General features: G+C 34.6%; 1 protein-coding gene across 5 annotated transcripts; it reads left to right on the top strand.

The window, feature by feature from the left end:
- Positions 1-2,271: 2,271 nt before the first annotated feature.
- Positions 2,272-10,620, top strand: LOC107852815. 5 transcript variants are annotated; one of them, XM_016697855.2, is made up of 8 exons: positions 2,272-2,528; positions 2,868-2,948; positions 5,820-5,905; positions 7,067-7,783; positions 8,065-8,285; positions 8,366-8,490; positions 8,790-9,304; positions 10,160-10,620. In XM_016697855.2, the coding sequence occupies exons 1-6, from the start codon at positions 2,361-2,363 to the stop codon at positions 8,401-8,403; spliced, it is 1,311 nt and encodes a 436-aa protein (XP_016553341.1). In that variant the 5' UTR covers positions 2,272-2,360; the 3' UTR covers positions 8,404-8,490; positions 8,790-9,304; positions 10,160-10,620. The 5 variants fall into 5 exon arrangements, with proteins under 5 accessions (XP_016553341.1, XP_016553342.1, XP_047257384.1 ...); XM_016697856.2 differs by lacking the exon at positions 2,868-2,948; XM_047401428.1 differs by lacking the exon at positions 8,790-9,304.
- The last annotated feature ends 5,961 nt before the right edge of the window (positions 10,621-16,581 follow it).

Here is a 16,581-nt window from a genome sequence, read left to right as displayed (position 1 = left end):
AAAGCGTTAACCTCAATTTCTTTGTAACTAATCAATTGACCCACATATGATCGATCAAAAAAATTATTGAGAGAATAATTTCCTCTTAAATAATAAATGTAGGTAGATCATCTAACTTTCAAAAATAATAAATCATATGTTAAGTTAAACTGGTAGAAGTTATACCCCTGTTATCCTTGTTCTTTTGAAGCTTATGATTTGAATTGAAATTTTCATCCTTACCGCATTTCTCCGAGCGAGGTCACAACATATCAAACAAAAATTATGATAGAATCTCAAAAATTAATAATAGGATCTCAAAATACCACAAAGCACACATAAAAAAATTACATAATTAAGCAATCAAAATAACGTTTAAAAACAACGAACAACCTGTAGCTGATAAAAATAATTTCAAACCGCAAAAAAAAAAATACAAATTAAATAGAAAAACAAAGAGACGAAGATTCATAGAATTACTTTGGTGTTGATATTAAAAAGGAGAGTTTACTTAATTTATTTTTTATTTTAAGTAAAATTCTTGTCAAAATAACCCACCTATTTATGTTAAATTAGTCTTAAAAAGAAACTCACAAATTTGGTCAAAAATTAACTACTAAAGTAGTATTTGGTTAGTATTAAAAGTCATATTTGGTTACATAAGACTTTTTCCTAAGTGATTAATTTATTAATTCCTCAAATATGAATTGATCATTGAAAATTAATATTAATTTTTACTATATTTAAATAAGAAAAGATTTAATAACCCAATTGTAATTAATGGGACACTTAAAATAGGGAAAAGGGTCAAATATACCCCTCTACATTGAGAAAAGGTTCAAATATACCCTCCGTTATAAGTTTAGTCCAAATATTCCTTCGCTGTTAAAGTTTAGGAGCAAATATACCCCTAAACTTTGCGAAAAGGTTGAAATATACCCCCCGTTACATGTTTGGCCCAAATATGCCCTTGCTGTTAAAGTTTAGGAGCAAATATACCCCTTAACTTTGCGAAAAGGTCCAAATATACCCTCCGTTACAATCCATAACCCGACCCAGCAATTTGAACCAACCCATAACCCGACCCATATTTTGTTTATCAAATTTTCAATCTTATAATGTTATCGAAATATTTCATCAGTTCAATGAATCTTCAAATATTATATTAATGTTGCATTTTTCTTATTATCAATGTGTTCTATTTAAATATTGTGTTGATATTGCATTTTTCAAAGTTTGGTTTGTTTTCATGTTGTTTGATTTTATCGCGAAAGACTCTAATCTACTAAAATATTTCAAATAGTTGTAAAATGTGGAAGAATCAGGATCATGGCTTCTCCAGCTGTTTCAGCTCCTAAGAGAGAGACAGACCCCAGAAAAAGGATCGTCATATATGAAATAGGCCTTGTTTCAATCTTTGGAAGTGATATCGATAATTTTTACAATAAACTTCTCCAGGGGCAGAGTATAATCACTTTAATATACAAATTTGATGCCTCAAGTTACACAGTTAGGTTCGCGGAACAGATTCGTAATTTCTCCTCCGAAGACTAGATAAACGGAAAGAATGTTCCTCGTTTGGATGACTACTAGAGATATGGGTTGTGGGTTGGTCCAAATTGGTGGGTTGGGTTATGAGTTGGTCCAAATTGGTGGGTCGGGTTATGGGTTGTAACGAAGGGTATATTTGAACCTTTTCGCAAAGTTAAGGGGTATATTTGCTCCTAAACTTTAACAGCGAGAGCATATTTCAGCCAAACTTGTAACAGAGGGTATATTTGGACTTTTTCACAAAGTTTAGGGGTATATTTGCTCCTAAACTTTAACAACAAGGGCATACTTGAACCAAACTTGTAACGGAGGTATATTTGGACCTTTTTATAAAATTGAGGGGTATATTTGATCCTTTTCCCCTTAAAATATTATAAAATAATTAAAAACTAATTTAATAAAATAATAAATAACAGTTTTGTCTACTGCCGATTCTTTTAACAACGACCAAAAGTTAAATGACTTGTAGATGTAAATTTTTTACTAAAAATTACACAAATACATAATTTATATTTTTAATATGATAAAAAATCTCAACTCACTAAATATATTATAAAATTTCTAATATATACATAGAATATTATGTATATATCGATTAAGTTATGTATATTAATAGAAAAAAAAGTAAAATAATTTAAAAAATAAAAAAAGTATAATTACTTAAAAGGGTTGGTATTTATGTTATATATATAATTTTTTGATATATGTGTGAAGTGAAGAGTGGATAAACATTTATGGACGGAGGAGTATATCACACAAATCTTTGTTTGTTTCTCGAAAATCGTGCCAGTTAAAAGAGAGTATTCAAACCGAATGACGCCTTATTTCATATGTTTAGTGGAGCCACTGCATTTGTGCATTTTCTCATTTTCGCTCCACTTTCGTTTGTTAGACAAAAACGTTCTGCTTTCTCCTATTGCCAAAATACTTCGCAAAAGGGAGAAAGCAAGCAAAATACGCTAATGGCTTCTTCTATATCCCCTTCTTCCTCTGCTTCGGTAAAATTACACTCTCCTTTTCACTCTTTTTTTTTGCATTTGTGAAATGAAAAGATTTTTTTTTTTTTTTTAAGTTTTTGAGGAACCCTTTTCTATTTTTAGTAAACGTGTTTGTTTAAACGGTTGCATTTGCATAACTTTTTTAGTTTTTGCAATGTCGAAGATTTATCGGAAATAGTTTCTCTGTCTCATAACTTAAGTTTTAGGTACACTCTATCCTTTCCTTGAGTGGGGTTACACTGTCGTTGCAATACGAAAGGGTTCTGTGAAAAGTTTTTTTTTTTTTTTTTTCTTTTTGAAGTTTTTGAGGAACCTACCTCTTTTATCTTTTTAATGTAGGGTTTATCGGAAACAGTCTCTCTGACCTCCAACTTAAGGTTTTGCGTGCACTCTGCCCTTGCCCAAGTGGGATTACACTGGGTATGTTGGTGTTGTTATTGTTACTGTTGCAATGAAGAAGGGCTTTGAAGGCAAACTCTTTTAAAACTATTATTTGATGGGGGTAGTTAAGGGTATTGTGGAAATGCGTGTAACTATGTTGCTCTTTCTTCTTTTTTTGTTTTTTTTGTTTTTTATTTGCATAATTTTTTGTGGTTTTGGGTTGTTAGTTGTTCGAGAAATGGCGATGATAGATATTGTGTGTGTATGTGTGTTGTGCTTTTGGAGTTGATTTGCTATTTGATTCTAAATAAGTTTTTGCACCCATTTTTGAGAGCAATGTGCTCATCATTATATGCCTTTTTCCGGGCTATGTTCGTATGATGGAAAATATTTTCTTGGAAATAAGTTGATTTTTTTACTTATTTCCTTGTGTTCTGTGTGCAAGTAACAAATATTATCCTAAAAAACATTAGTATATAATCTAGACAAAATTCTAGTTGGTGAAGGTGGAGGGTAGGGGGTGCGGGGTGGTGGAGATGGGGTTAGGGGTGAGGATGAATATGAGGTGTGGTGGATGGTGGGGACGACATTATCAAGGTGTGAGAAGATAGAACCTCAAAATTGGAACCCAAACATTGCGTATATATTACTGAGAACAATGTATAAATGAATTTCATTTGGAACTTAATTCGTTTTTTTTAGAAGGAAATTTGGAGCTTAATTCTAGAAACAGGTAGTTCGTCTTTATGTCTTCACTCTGTGTATATGAGTGATGATACTTGTATATGAGTGATGACACTTGTTTATTTTAGAGGTTAAGTTTCAACGAGTAATGACTTTTAACTAATTGTCTTCACAGACTACTCTTATTAGTGATGAATTCTAGCATTATGAGTTATTTTTTTGATTTCTTTATTTGGGATGAGTAAAATATGCTAGATTGTACTATGTAATAGTAAAAGTCACGTTTTGATCTATTTGAAATTAGGTGCATTTCAAGAAAATTTACAAATATTAGTCTTTGTTTTACTATGTTGCGGAGATTAAGATGTTGAGGTGGATGTGTGGACATACTAAGTGCGATAGGATTAGGAAAGAGGCTATTCAAGATATGGTAGGAGTGACCTCCGTGGTGGATAAGATGAGGGAAGCGAGATTGAGATGGTTTGGACATGTATAGAGTCAAGTTGCAGACGCCCCAATGAGGAGGTGCGAGAGGTTGGATATAGTAGGTACAAGGAGAGGTAGAGGTTGCCAAAGAAGTATTAGGAAAAGGTGATGAGACAGGACATGGAGCAGCTTTAGATTACCGAGAACATGATCTTAAATAGGAGGGTGTGAAGATGCGTATTAGAGTAAAAGGTTAGTCGGGTAGGAGTACTGTCTTGTTTTTTTTGAGGATTTAAGGCTTGTTGGTAGTAGGGTAGTTTAGGGTTTAGCCATAGATGTTGAGGTGGAGATGATTCCTGGTTGCGATATCCATCATAGTCTGTCGTGTATTGTGTTTTGACTTTCGCATTATTTTGTTGTTAATGTTGTTTCTGTGTTGTAGATTTTGTATTGTTCCCTTGTTAGTTGCTATATTTTTTCTTCTTCTTTGTACCTAGATTTGTTGCACTTGAGCCGAGGGTCTTTCGGAAGCAATCTCTCTACCTCCCCGAGGTAGTGGTAAGGATTGCGTACACTTTACCCTCCTTAGACCTCACTTGTGGGGTTTCACGGGGTAAGTTATTGTTGTCTTTGTTCTACTGAATATTATAAAAATAGGTGAATGTTGAATCTTTAAGGTCTAACATATCCACAAGGGTAACGCATACACTTTACCCTCCCCACAAGAAATAACTTATGCTTTGTCTCAAGGATTAGTCCCCACCTTTTCCTCCTTTTTTCTTTCCCATGCATTGATTGATTTTGGAAGGGGTAAGATGATCATAAATAGAGGATCTCATTTTCATTTGGCTTACTGGACGATAAAACATAGTTTCTGTGCGAAAATATTAGGGAGTACAGATACTTATAGCTTCTTTCAAAATTTACCTTGTGAAATTCAGAATATTTCTGGGGTTAACTAGAGTATTTTCACTAATTCTATGCTGTTCTATCACTAGGCCTCAATCCTCAAGCAGTTGAGTTTGTTTCTATAATTTATATTCTTCCTCCATTTCATTTTTTTTGTTTTGATGAAGTAAGTTGTTTCACTTCTGGCATCATGATTCATGAAGATGCAAATTTACAGAAGTGTCAGTTGTTAGCTCTATTACATTGTTTCGCAGTTCAGGCCCAGGGAGCTAAGAACAAAATATATAAGAACAAAAGTAGAGCGTTTAAACTAGATTGAGTGAGCTGCTAAAATCTAGGAGGGTAACAACACTATTTAACGGGTGGAGAGTGTTCCGGCTAAAAAGATACAAAAGGCATTTAGATTTTGGAAGGTGTTTTGGAGTTGAAATGCCATCAAAACATCTTCGATTTCTGTCTTGCCATAGACACCAAAAGATGCAATTTGGGTCATCTTCCACATTTTCCTGATTGCCCTGTCGTCTTTCCATATTCTAAATGGTTTCTTCATTTTTTAATTCTAGCATGAAGGTCTGGGTTTATTCATCTTTGCAAACTACTATGAGTATGTCTAAAAAGAAAATCAACTCAATAGAACTGTCAATGTTAAGGGTCATGCAACAATGATTGCATTCTTGTCCAGAGATTTGGTCGTTGAAAGGTAATGTGTCATGTTGTTGTTGCAGTCAGATTCTGTAGAAATTTAAGGTTTCTGATATCATAAGTTTTTGAAGTCAATAAGATAAATTTAACCAATTTGGCTATCGAAAGAGATAACTTCATTACTTGTTCATCTCATTTTACACTTTTACAATCTTAGTGCTTGCTTGCGTCTTCTTTTTTCTTTCTCAGAGAACTGTTTGTCTGACATGTGGGGATGAAGGAGATACCAAGCTTCTTATATACTGCTTGAAATGTCGTGATTCCGCTGTACACCAGTAAGTATCATCAGTAGTTTAATTAGTATGCAATATTCTCTATTTTTCGAATGAATTTCTAGTTGATATAACCATTTGAAATAGGTTAAATATCGGATATAGTTTTTTCTAGGCATTTTAATCATTAAGTCCTAGTCTTGCCTTGTTTTGTGACTACAAATGTTTTTGTTTTGTTATTTCCATCTCATTTGGGTGGTCTATGACTGTTCTTTCTTTCTACCTACCAAATTCCACATGTACAAAATCACAATGTTTGTATTTTCTCGTAGCTTCAAGCTAGAACCTCGTTCTGTTTGAATAAATTTCTAGTGGGTCATGAGCAGTTGAAACAGGTTTATTTCAGGTAGTATTATAATTTTTCATGGGCAATTGACATCATCAGCCCAGTTGTTGCCTGTTTTCTGACTGTAAATGTTTGTTTCTTATTATTGCTTGATTATTTTCTGTCTCATTTGAGTAGTTTATTTTGTTTTTCTGTACCTCTCAAATTCTACTTATAGAAAGTGACAACATTCAGTTCATCTTCGAAGAAGTATAACCTCTCTCCGTAACCGCATCCCCCGTCCCCACACCGCATCACCACCCCACCCCGGTCCATCTAAAGGCCACTGAAAAACGTGAATGAATGTTGTTGGAAACAGAACATCCTTCAGATATTTAGACTGCAAACATTTAGAGTCAGAAAACCAATTGTTGCCTGGTTTTTTGACTGCAAAACCTGATGCAACCGAATCACTATATGAGTGGGCAAGGCCATTGTGGTTTTCCTTTTCAGTTAGCCTTTTGGATACTGTAGAACATAATTCATACTGTCACTCCAAATTAAGAGCTAAATAGAAGTCATTGTCCTCTTCTTTGGACACGGTAATCCTTAGCTTTACATTCTTATGATCGCAATTTTTCTTTTGCCCTTTACAGAGTCTAGAAAAAGTATGGATGAATGTCTTGGTCTGAATATTTCCATTCTGTTATTGCATGCACATCTACATGTGCCTATGTTGGCTTCAATATCATGGATATTTGTGGTCTGTATATCGTCCTCCTATTATTACCATGCGCATCTAAAGATGCCCATATTGGCTTCAATGTCACTTTACTGGCTCTGAAAAAGATTAGTAACTCTGCAGGAGTATTTTATTTTGTTCGTCCTTATTTCTGCAGCTATTGCCTAGAGAAATTCTCCGTTGATGATGACCGTATTGAATGGATATGTTGGGATTGCGCTCCTGAAGTTACTAAGGTTGAGCAGTTTAGAAAGAGTGAACGGATAAGTGTGAGAAAAATCCGTGCTTTTGATGTTCGAGTGGAACGGAGAATAAAGCTTAACAATTGTAAACTAAAAGCTAAAAGGTTAGATAAGGCTAAACATGACGCAAATGGAGCAGTCCAATCAGCTTCAACCCATAATCCTTTACAAATTTTGCATAAGGAAAAGCCTTCACAAATTGAAACTAAGAAACAAAAAGACATTGGAGAAGAGTGTGCAGATGTATGCTATTCTGAACAGCAAATTAAATCAGTAAAAGCATGGAACGCTCCACTAATAAGCAAACACCCGGAATCTTATTGTTCAACATTGAACGAGGAAGGTGGAATGGTAGAAAGATCTCAATTAAGAGGTGACTCTTCTCCGCAAGATCCAAAGAGTGCTCAGTTACTTATTGAAATTGGAAAACAACAAAAGATGAGAAAGCCAAGGAGGAGGTTTGTAGTTCTTGATGATGACAGTGATTTTGAGGGAGAGGGTGGGGCAATTGGTGGAAATTTTTCTTCATTCTCCGATGAGCATTATTTTCCACTCAACAATTTGTATAGTGATACTCAAGTAGAATCTGTGAATTGTTTGCCTGCAGAGCCAGTTATTGATCCCATTTGGCGGTAAAAGTTTAACATCTACTGCTTTAGATAGGCATTTACCTATTTCATTTCAGATATGGGTCACCCAAAAAAAGTTTTTTTCAGCGATTGCGACGAGCAGTTACATCTTTACTCTTCCTTGTGATTAGTTCTCTCTGCTATTGCCTCTCCACCCCCTCCCCTTAATTTCTTGGTGCAGCCTTTCTCTTTTATTTTTAAAAGAAGCAAGCAAAATATCAGTAGGATTCTTTTTGAATTTGGGAAAAAGAATTCTCTGTTCACTTTCTTTATTTTTACTGTAGGGGATGTTTTATCTTCAATAGAGAAAGTGAAGGCAGTAATAATATTTTAGCTCATTTGTCAAACAAAGCCTGTGAAAAGGCGTTAATAGCAGCAAATAGGCTTCCGGTGCAACTTGATGTAGAACTTATGGCCAAGAGTGATATATGGCCGAAGAGTTTTCTGAGGTTGCCACCAACGGACAGCAGTATTGCTTTGTATCTCTTTCCCGAGCTCTGGAAAGGTAACTTATTATGGTAATGCACTCATTGAACGTTATGATCCAGATGTTCTGGAACCTTATCTATTAATACTGTCTTTCAGTGATGAAAATTCTTATGATGCTCTTTTGGAAGATTTAATTGACAATGATCTTGCAATGAACGCCATGATTGACAACTTGGAGCTTTTGATTTTTTCGTCTCGTGAATTGCCACAGCAACACTGGAGTAAGTGATGAATTTCTGCTTCCCAAGTCTTTATTTGTTCCTGAAGGGGAGCCCTGGAGTAACTGTAAAGCTTCTGCCATGTGACCGGGAGGTCACGGCTTCAATCTTGGAAATAGCCTCTTGCAGAAATGCAAGGTAAGGCTGTGTACAATAGATCCTTGTGGTCGGAGCCTTCCTCGGACCCTGCGCATAGCGGGAGCTTTAGTGCACCGGACTGCCCTTTAAGTCTTTATTTGCTCCCACTGAACCAAGATATCAGTTGTATTCAATCAAACACTTAATTAACCTTCACCTTTCAGGGCTTCATAGGAAGTACTATTTGTGGGGCGTGTTTAGACATAAGTCACCCTCATGCTCAAATATACCAACTGCTAACGTTTTTGCACAAACTAGCAGCATTCAGAATGCAGCTATTAGAGCATTCAGAATGCAGCTATTAGCTATCTCCAAAATGAAGTCGAAGGTGCAAATACAGGTTGTTCTCAGGGCCAGAGTTTCCCCAGTCCCTTGAGATATTGAAAGGTGTGAATTCTGGCAGTCCTCAGGGCCTCTTCCCACGTCCCTTGAGCTCCTGTTATATCAGTACATCTACAAAAGATTCCCCTTGCCATCCCGGGGTTAGACTCATTAATATGGAACACGAGTGTAGTAGGAATTTAGACACAAGGAACCAAGATGTTGGCCAACATGACACATGCAGAATGCTAACATCTGATATTTGCGTTTCTACATAACTGAATGGAGTTGGTGATCAATTTGGTCCCTGCTTGGAGCCTTTCAGATCGAAAAGGCGTCTTTCATTTTCAACTATGGGGTAGGCTTCTCACCCTGTTTATAACTGTACAGCCTTCCATTGGTGATGACCAGACAAAATTGTTCCCTGCTGTGACAATTTCCATTTTCCAGTTATAGTAGAAAAAGTACCCGGAAACATATTTTGGTGGCAAAAGATTATACCTCTAGCAGAAAAATGTAGTGTGTATTGCAAACTTTCCTAGTATTGGAATAAATTAATTAGCCGGAAAGTAATGAAAAGGCCAAGCCCATCGGTGCCCCCTAAACTTGGCACCATCTTTTACTTAGGCACCTCAACTGGACTATGTTCATTTTAAACACCTCAAGTAGATAAAAGTGTCTTACTTTGACACTTTTTGCCCTGTTGTCAAAATGCATGTTTCACACGCTGCAAAGGCGCGTCCAAGCCTCATTATTGCTGATTTGGCATAAAAATCAGCCCTCCAATAGTTATTTGTCTCTTCCCACTATTTATATCACCTTCTTCTTCATTCCACCATCCAAAAATAATCCTAATTTCTCAAATTTCTTCATTCTTCTTCAACTTCCTTATTAAAATTAGGCCTTAAATTAATTTCATATTTTATTTTGAACGGAAAATTTATTCCTCAATTTCTCAAAAGTTTAATTTTTTTTCTGAATTTTCTCGAATTATATTGGACAATGTCGAGCTCATCGTTTATAACCTATTCTGAAAAAGATTACCGCTATTGTAAATGTGGTCATGAAGCATTATTGAAGACTTCTCGGATTCAACAAAATCCAAGTCGTCGATTTTTTACTTGTAAAATTTCAAAGATAATGTTTTTGACTTCTTAATTAAATTAGTTGATTAATTATTATTTCGTCATCGATTTTGTAATTGATTTTGTAGAAATTGGGCGACAGTGGTGATTTTTATTGGTATGAAGAATGACACCCGTTGCAAGCAAATAGGGTGATTTGGGGTTTGTTGAAAAAAGTCAAGGTGTTTGAAGAAAAACAAAATCGAGCAAGAAGATTATATATTATTGGTGTTATTGCCATTACTTTGGTGTTGTCGGGAATATGGATGTTGAAACCTAATTGCTGAAGTTTTGTGTTGAACTCATTCTACTGATATTGATGCTAATTGCTGAAGTTTTACGTTGAACTCATTCTACTGATATTGATGTTGCAAATTGGCCGTTTAGGTGTATAACTGTGATGTGCATTAGGACTTGTAAGGTGTAGTTTGTTGATGTAATATTGCCCTTGTAATATTTCTTACAGGTGTAGTTTGTTGATGTAATGTTGGCCTTGTAATATTTCTTACATTTGTTGAAATAAAATATTTATTTGTCGTTAACTTTTGATCACACATTTATATAAAACAAGTGTCAAAGAAGACAAGCAACAACGACTTATTATAGCTCAAAGCAACACCAACAACAACTTCACAAAGCAACACCATCAATAACTTCATAACTATGCTCCATTTTGAGTTCAAAGTCACAGTAATGTACATACAAAACATGCTTCAAACGATCCAATTGTTTAGGCCAATTGTTTACTGCATACGCTAGCAGATTTAAGGCCAGATTTAAACTAAAGAAGTAAAGGCCTTGTTTGCTACTATACACAGCAGATTTAAACTACCAAATTATTCGGTACCGTATGTTACACAACAAAATCACAAAACACCATCAAAATATACTTCTTCTTGACTATTTCTTTCTTCTTTTTGTTTGCTATTTGATGCAATTGATTGGTGGTGACAACATTTTTATTTTTCCATTTCAAGCCTCTTGGCTTATAACCAAGATCAATACCTGTAGAATTTGCATCCTTGTAAGTTGTACCACTTTATAGGATCCTTTGGCTTGATGTCCCCGACTATTTTTTTTTTAAAAGAAGGAACAATAATTAATATATGTACTTTCTTGTTAAAAAACCAATGTTTGAGTTAACTTACATTCAATATTTGGGTTCCCCTTGGACTTGTGTAGATTCTAAATCCAACATTCTTTGACCTTTTAGATCCACCACAATTAGCATCTATTGTTGTTTCAACTCTACCTCTCTTGTGCCCAACAATTTTTCTATTTTTAGGAGGTAGTTGGCTTTTTATTCCTTCTATAACAGGGATCCTAGTATCACCACAAGAGGTAGATGTTGCAGCTGCCTTCAAGCTCTTAACTCTGCTTGTATCAGCATAAACTGTTGTTGAAGTTACAGCTTGACTTGAGCTTGTTGGTGCAGACTGACTTGAGCTACATTTTGCTGATTTTTTTGAGGTTGAAGGTGCAAGTTGGCTTGAGCTTTTAGGCTGGCAACTTGCTTGTGAACTCTGACTACTAGGCTGGAACCCTTGGCTAGGAACTTGTTCATTTGGATCAGGAATCTATAAACACATACACAACAGTTAAATCAATATAGAATCAACTTCTAAAATTAAATTAAAAGTCATTGTTTTACCTTAAAATATCTTCTGTTATGACCTTGTTGATAACATTTGGAACATGTTATTTTCACCCCTTGTTTTGACAACTTTTCATATTTCTTCTTTGGTTCATCTTTACCTCTTCTTCTATTTCTTGCAGGTTTGTCAGGCATTTTATTTGGCTAAAGAAGCTCAATCTTTGGATTGTTTGTCTCAGTCCACATCTTCATATTGGAGATTGGTTGTATAAAGTGACTGTAAGCCTTCATGAAGGTTTCCTTTTTATACCAATGCTCCACATAAGGTTCAGGATCTTGTTCAACATGATACAAAGCACAAATAGTATGTTGGCAGGGAATGCCTCTTAACTGCCAAGTTCTACAACTACAAATCCTACTACTCAAGTCCACTGTATGCCTAAACTCCCTTTTTCCAATTTCAAATCCAACATCAGCATTCCAAAGAACTTTGCAAGCCCTATCCCTTTTTTTATTCTCCTCCAATATAAGTCTAGCCATAGGTGAAATATCACATATCCAAGTATTGGAAAACCTAATCATATCTACTGTTCTACGTATGATTTTTCTCCTAATGTCCTCCAACATGATAATGATAGATTTGTGTCTAGGAACTAAGATCCATGATTTAAAGGTCTCACATATGTTATTTTTAACAACATTACACTTACAATCTTCTTTAAAGAATGCCCTAACCCATGACTGCCTAGGATAATGCAATAAATCACCAATAATATCCTTACCTTGCATACCAAGCTGGCTCATGTAATCAAGTTCCTTTTTGAACTTCACTTCAAAGCTTTCCTTTGAGAATTTTCAGAACTGTTTTCTCCTCTCTTCTCCCTTCCACTGTTGACTCTAATTGGACCAAATATGTCTAACACATCTTCTTATTTCAGCATTTGGTAGCAAGTCAAAAATAGCAGCAAGAAAGCCCTACATACAGAAAACAGTTAAAGTACTAGACAAAGAAATTAAGTATTTCAATTATTGACAGTTAAAAAAATTAAAATATTACTTTTTGCATATCAGCAATCACAGTAAGAACTGCTCCAGTACCCAACTGCTGATCCTCTTTCAAATACTTAATAAAAAACTCCAACTATGCTTAGTTTCCTTGTCCACAACAATCCAGGCTATAGGAAACATCTAATTGTTACCATTCTTCCTAACTGCTACTAGAAGTTCACCCTTATAAGCTCCCTTTAAGAAACATCCATCAAACTCTATAATTCTTCTACATCCTTCCATCCACCATTTCTTCAATGCATCAAGGCACACATAAAAATACATAAATAAATTTTTATCAGGGACAGTCTCTATATCCATTCTCATCCAAACAGAACTACCAGAATTGGTTTGTTTTATCATCTCATCATAATCACATAATCTTGCAAACTTCAAGTTTCAGTCCCCCATGGACTCTCTTAGAACCTGTAATCTAGCCTTATAAAAGATTATTCTACCCACATATAGTCCCAATTTTTCTCTGTACAGATCTTGTATTTCCCAAATCCTAAAAAATGGTTGTTTAATTATGTCATCTCTAAATCTGTTAGCAACAAATTTAGTTGTACACATCTTGTTCTTGTTTGATGTTGTGCACTTATGCACTGGATTATAGTTTTTAATCATGAAATTACCAGAATCTTTGTCAATTGCACCATAACACAACCAACTGCATTTTGGCTTCAATTTACACTTAGTCCTCACTTTATGAGTCTCATTAGGTCTTAAAACAATTTGAACTCTATTTTCTACTGCATACCTCCCCAATGTTTTTCTAAATTCCTTAGGACCATTAAAAATGATCCCAAGTTCAAAAAAAAAATAGCACCACAATCATCATCAAATCTGATTTTACTACTTCTTCTTCTCCTTGGTAAGTCAACACCCACAACAGCATCCTCACCTACCAAATCAGTGCTATCAATACTATCACAGTCTGAACTATCAATGAACTTTTCATCACCTCCTAATCTACCCACATAGTTGTCTTTTTTTTCCTGAAAATGTCCTGAAAACTTTTGTCAATACCGGTTTCACCTACAAGTATTTCTTCTCTAGCTTTTGATTTTCTTTTTGGATTTTTTTGCTTCTACTTTTAGCCCTAAAGGCTCTCAACTCATCATCAATGTCTGAACCATCCTCAGGAGGGATTTCAATATCTGAATCAGTACTGGGCACATCTGATTCATTACCATTCAGATCTTCATCAAGACACCTACCCTCATTACCATCACTATCTATATCATTTTCATCAAACACAACGGTGGCCCTTCTAAAAGAAGAGAAAACCGTGACATAACCTCAATATCTTCATCAATGCCATGAAGAAGAAACACATCAAGGTCATCAATATCTTTCAAGTTCTTCACAAAGTCTAATAGCTCCCCATCAGAATTAATTGGAACTAACTCTTCATCATTTGTATGTTGACAGTTGAACCCCTCAATATTTGAATACCCAAGATCTTTGGCGTAGGAAAGAAACTCAAAAAGACTATAGTGGTCTTTATCAATAGCAACAACAAAGAAATCAACCTCACCTTTATAACTAAGCTTAGGGCCGACTACAATATTTCCTCCATGATGAAAACAGGTCAAAATATAGTTGTCCATTATATTTCCTTAACAGCCCCCACAAGATTCTCAATAAAAGAAAATATCCAAAATATCCTTGAACCAGAAAAGTACCAAAATAACCTTGTTTATTAGTGAAATCTGGAAAATAACACATAAATTAGTGAAATCTCCAAAAAATCCACACAAAACCCTAGCTTTGTCACTGAATCCCTAAAAAACCCTAATAATAAAAATTCAGAAAAAGCACTACAAATTATTGGGGTAAAACATCCATACAGTAAGGAAAATAGAAAAAAAGTAAAGAACAACTTTAGTTGTACCTCAAATTTCTTCAATTTAAAAAAAAATCTTCAATTTCGTCGATAAAAATTAATCAACACTTCATTGCATGCATTGTACCTACAAAAAATATCATTATTAGCTAGATCTCTTTACGAATCAACGAAAATCGAATCAAAAGTAAAAAAAAATAAAATTACCAGAGCTCTTCAATCGGGTTTGAGAAATAATATGGAAATGTGAATTTTGTGGAATTTTACCCCTTAATTTTGGACAAAAATGATGTGTAAAGTAGTTTCCTCCATGGCAGGTTATAATTGGCTTACAAAATCCACGTGGGTCGTTTGACCTACACGTGCCTTGCCTCAATTTTAATAAGGACAAAAAGTGTCAAAGTAAGACACTTTTATCTAGTTGAGGTGTTTAAAATAAACATGGTCCAGTTGAGGTGCCTAAGTGAAAGATGGTTCCAAGTTTAGGGGGGCACCGATGAGTTTGGCCTAATGAAAATAACAAAAAATACCCCTTAGGTCCATAAAACCCTTCTTAAAAAAACTAAAGAGAAAACAGCCTAAAACCCTCCCAACCTTTATCTAAAATTCCAACAACACATCCGAATTTCACTGGGGTCCTATCACCCCTTGAACATTTTAAAAATAAAATTATTTACTCTCTAAATGCTGAGGTGGCAAAGTGAGTGCATTCCAACAACACATCCGAATTTCACTGGGGTCCTATCACCCCTTGAACATTTTAAAAATAAAATTATTTACTCTCTAAATGCTGAGGTGGCAAAGTGAGTGCATTTTACTCTCTCAAAGAGAGTGAACACGAAAACTATATATTAAAATTTTATTTTTAATATTTCTTTATATAAATATATATAATTTTAATTATTATTTTTCTTTACAAAACAAAAACCTCGAAGAACTCATCCATGGCATCCAAGACTAATCTCTCATCCTCCTCATCTTCAATGAATCTCTTTCTATGTTTCAATTTCATTGATGTGCCCAAGCACAAAACGCACAAAAAAAAATCCTTTATTCAACTTCAAAAAGAAAATTCAAATTTCAACACAAAGATAAAAAAATTTCTAGCAATTATCACTAGAAGAATCTAAAAGGATAAGCAAATCTAAACTAAAATTAACAAGAGGGGTAAAAATTGAAATTAAATAAATTCCAACAGTCCTAAAAATCTTTATCTTCTTCTTCACTCCTTTATACAAATCTTTCAAACTATACAACAATGCATTCTCCACCAATGCCACTTTCTCAATCTACCTCCTCCAGTCCCCGAATTTCCCACACCAAAAAATTCCATTCCATCATTGTCTTACTCCTAAAAAATTCATCCCTACATTTCCTCCCCCTCTTATTACTACTCTCCCTTGCCGCTGCCGCTGCCGTCACCCTAGACGAAGAAGACCCAAACAATTCCGCATAAATATTTTCAGCATCTTTAGAATTAAATTGAGGAATCGAAGTTACAGAGGAAAAAGAAAAAAAAAAAAAGAGAAAGGGGAATGAAAAGGAAAGAGAAAAGAGATATATTAAAGAATAATAATTAATTTTTTATATAAAAATATGATATTACGTGGAAATTACGTGGCATTACATAATAGGTGCGTGTTGATCACTTTCTAATACACATATGGATGTGAGTTTTTAAGGGGATAATAATTTTATTTTTAAAATATTCAGAGGGGTGATAGAATTTCCGTGAAGTTCGTGTGTGTCGTTAGGATTTCGGGTAAATGTTGGGGGGTTATTTGGCTATTTTCTCAAAAACTTAAATAAAGTATACGCTATTCTTAAAGTTAAAAAGGTCAAAAATACATCTAAACAGTTTTTTGAATTTCATATCTGAATTATAACATTGTCTGGATAGTGATTTTTCATGGTATGGTATAGTCCAACCCCCCCCCCCCCCCCTTAAAAATAAAAAAATTATTTTTTAAATTTTTTTTTTAAAAATTGTAAACTTTTTTCTTATTTCAACCCTACCTTTA

Source organism: Capsicum annuum, chromosome 12 (assembly GCF_002878395.1).
Source record: "Capsicum annuum cultivar UCD-10X-F1 chromosome 12, UCD10Xv1.1, whole genome shotgun sequence".
NCBI classification, from domain to species: Eukaryota; Viridiplantae; Streptophyta; class Magnoliopsida; order Solanales; family Solanaceae; genus Capsicum; species Capsicum annuum.
The sequence above is the reverse complement of the archived record's forward strand: the minus strand, read 5'-3'. Positions and strand labels throughout refer to the sequence as shown.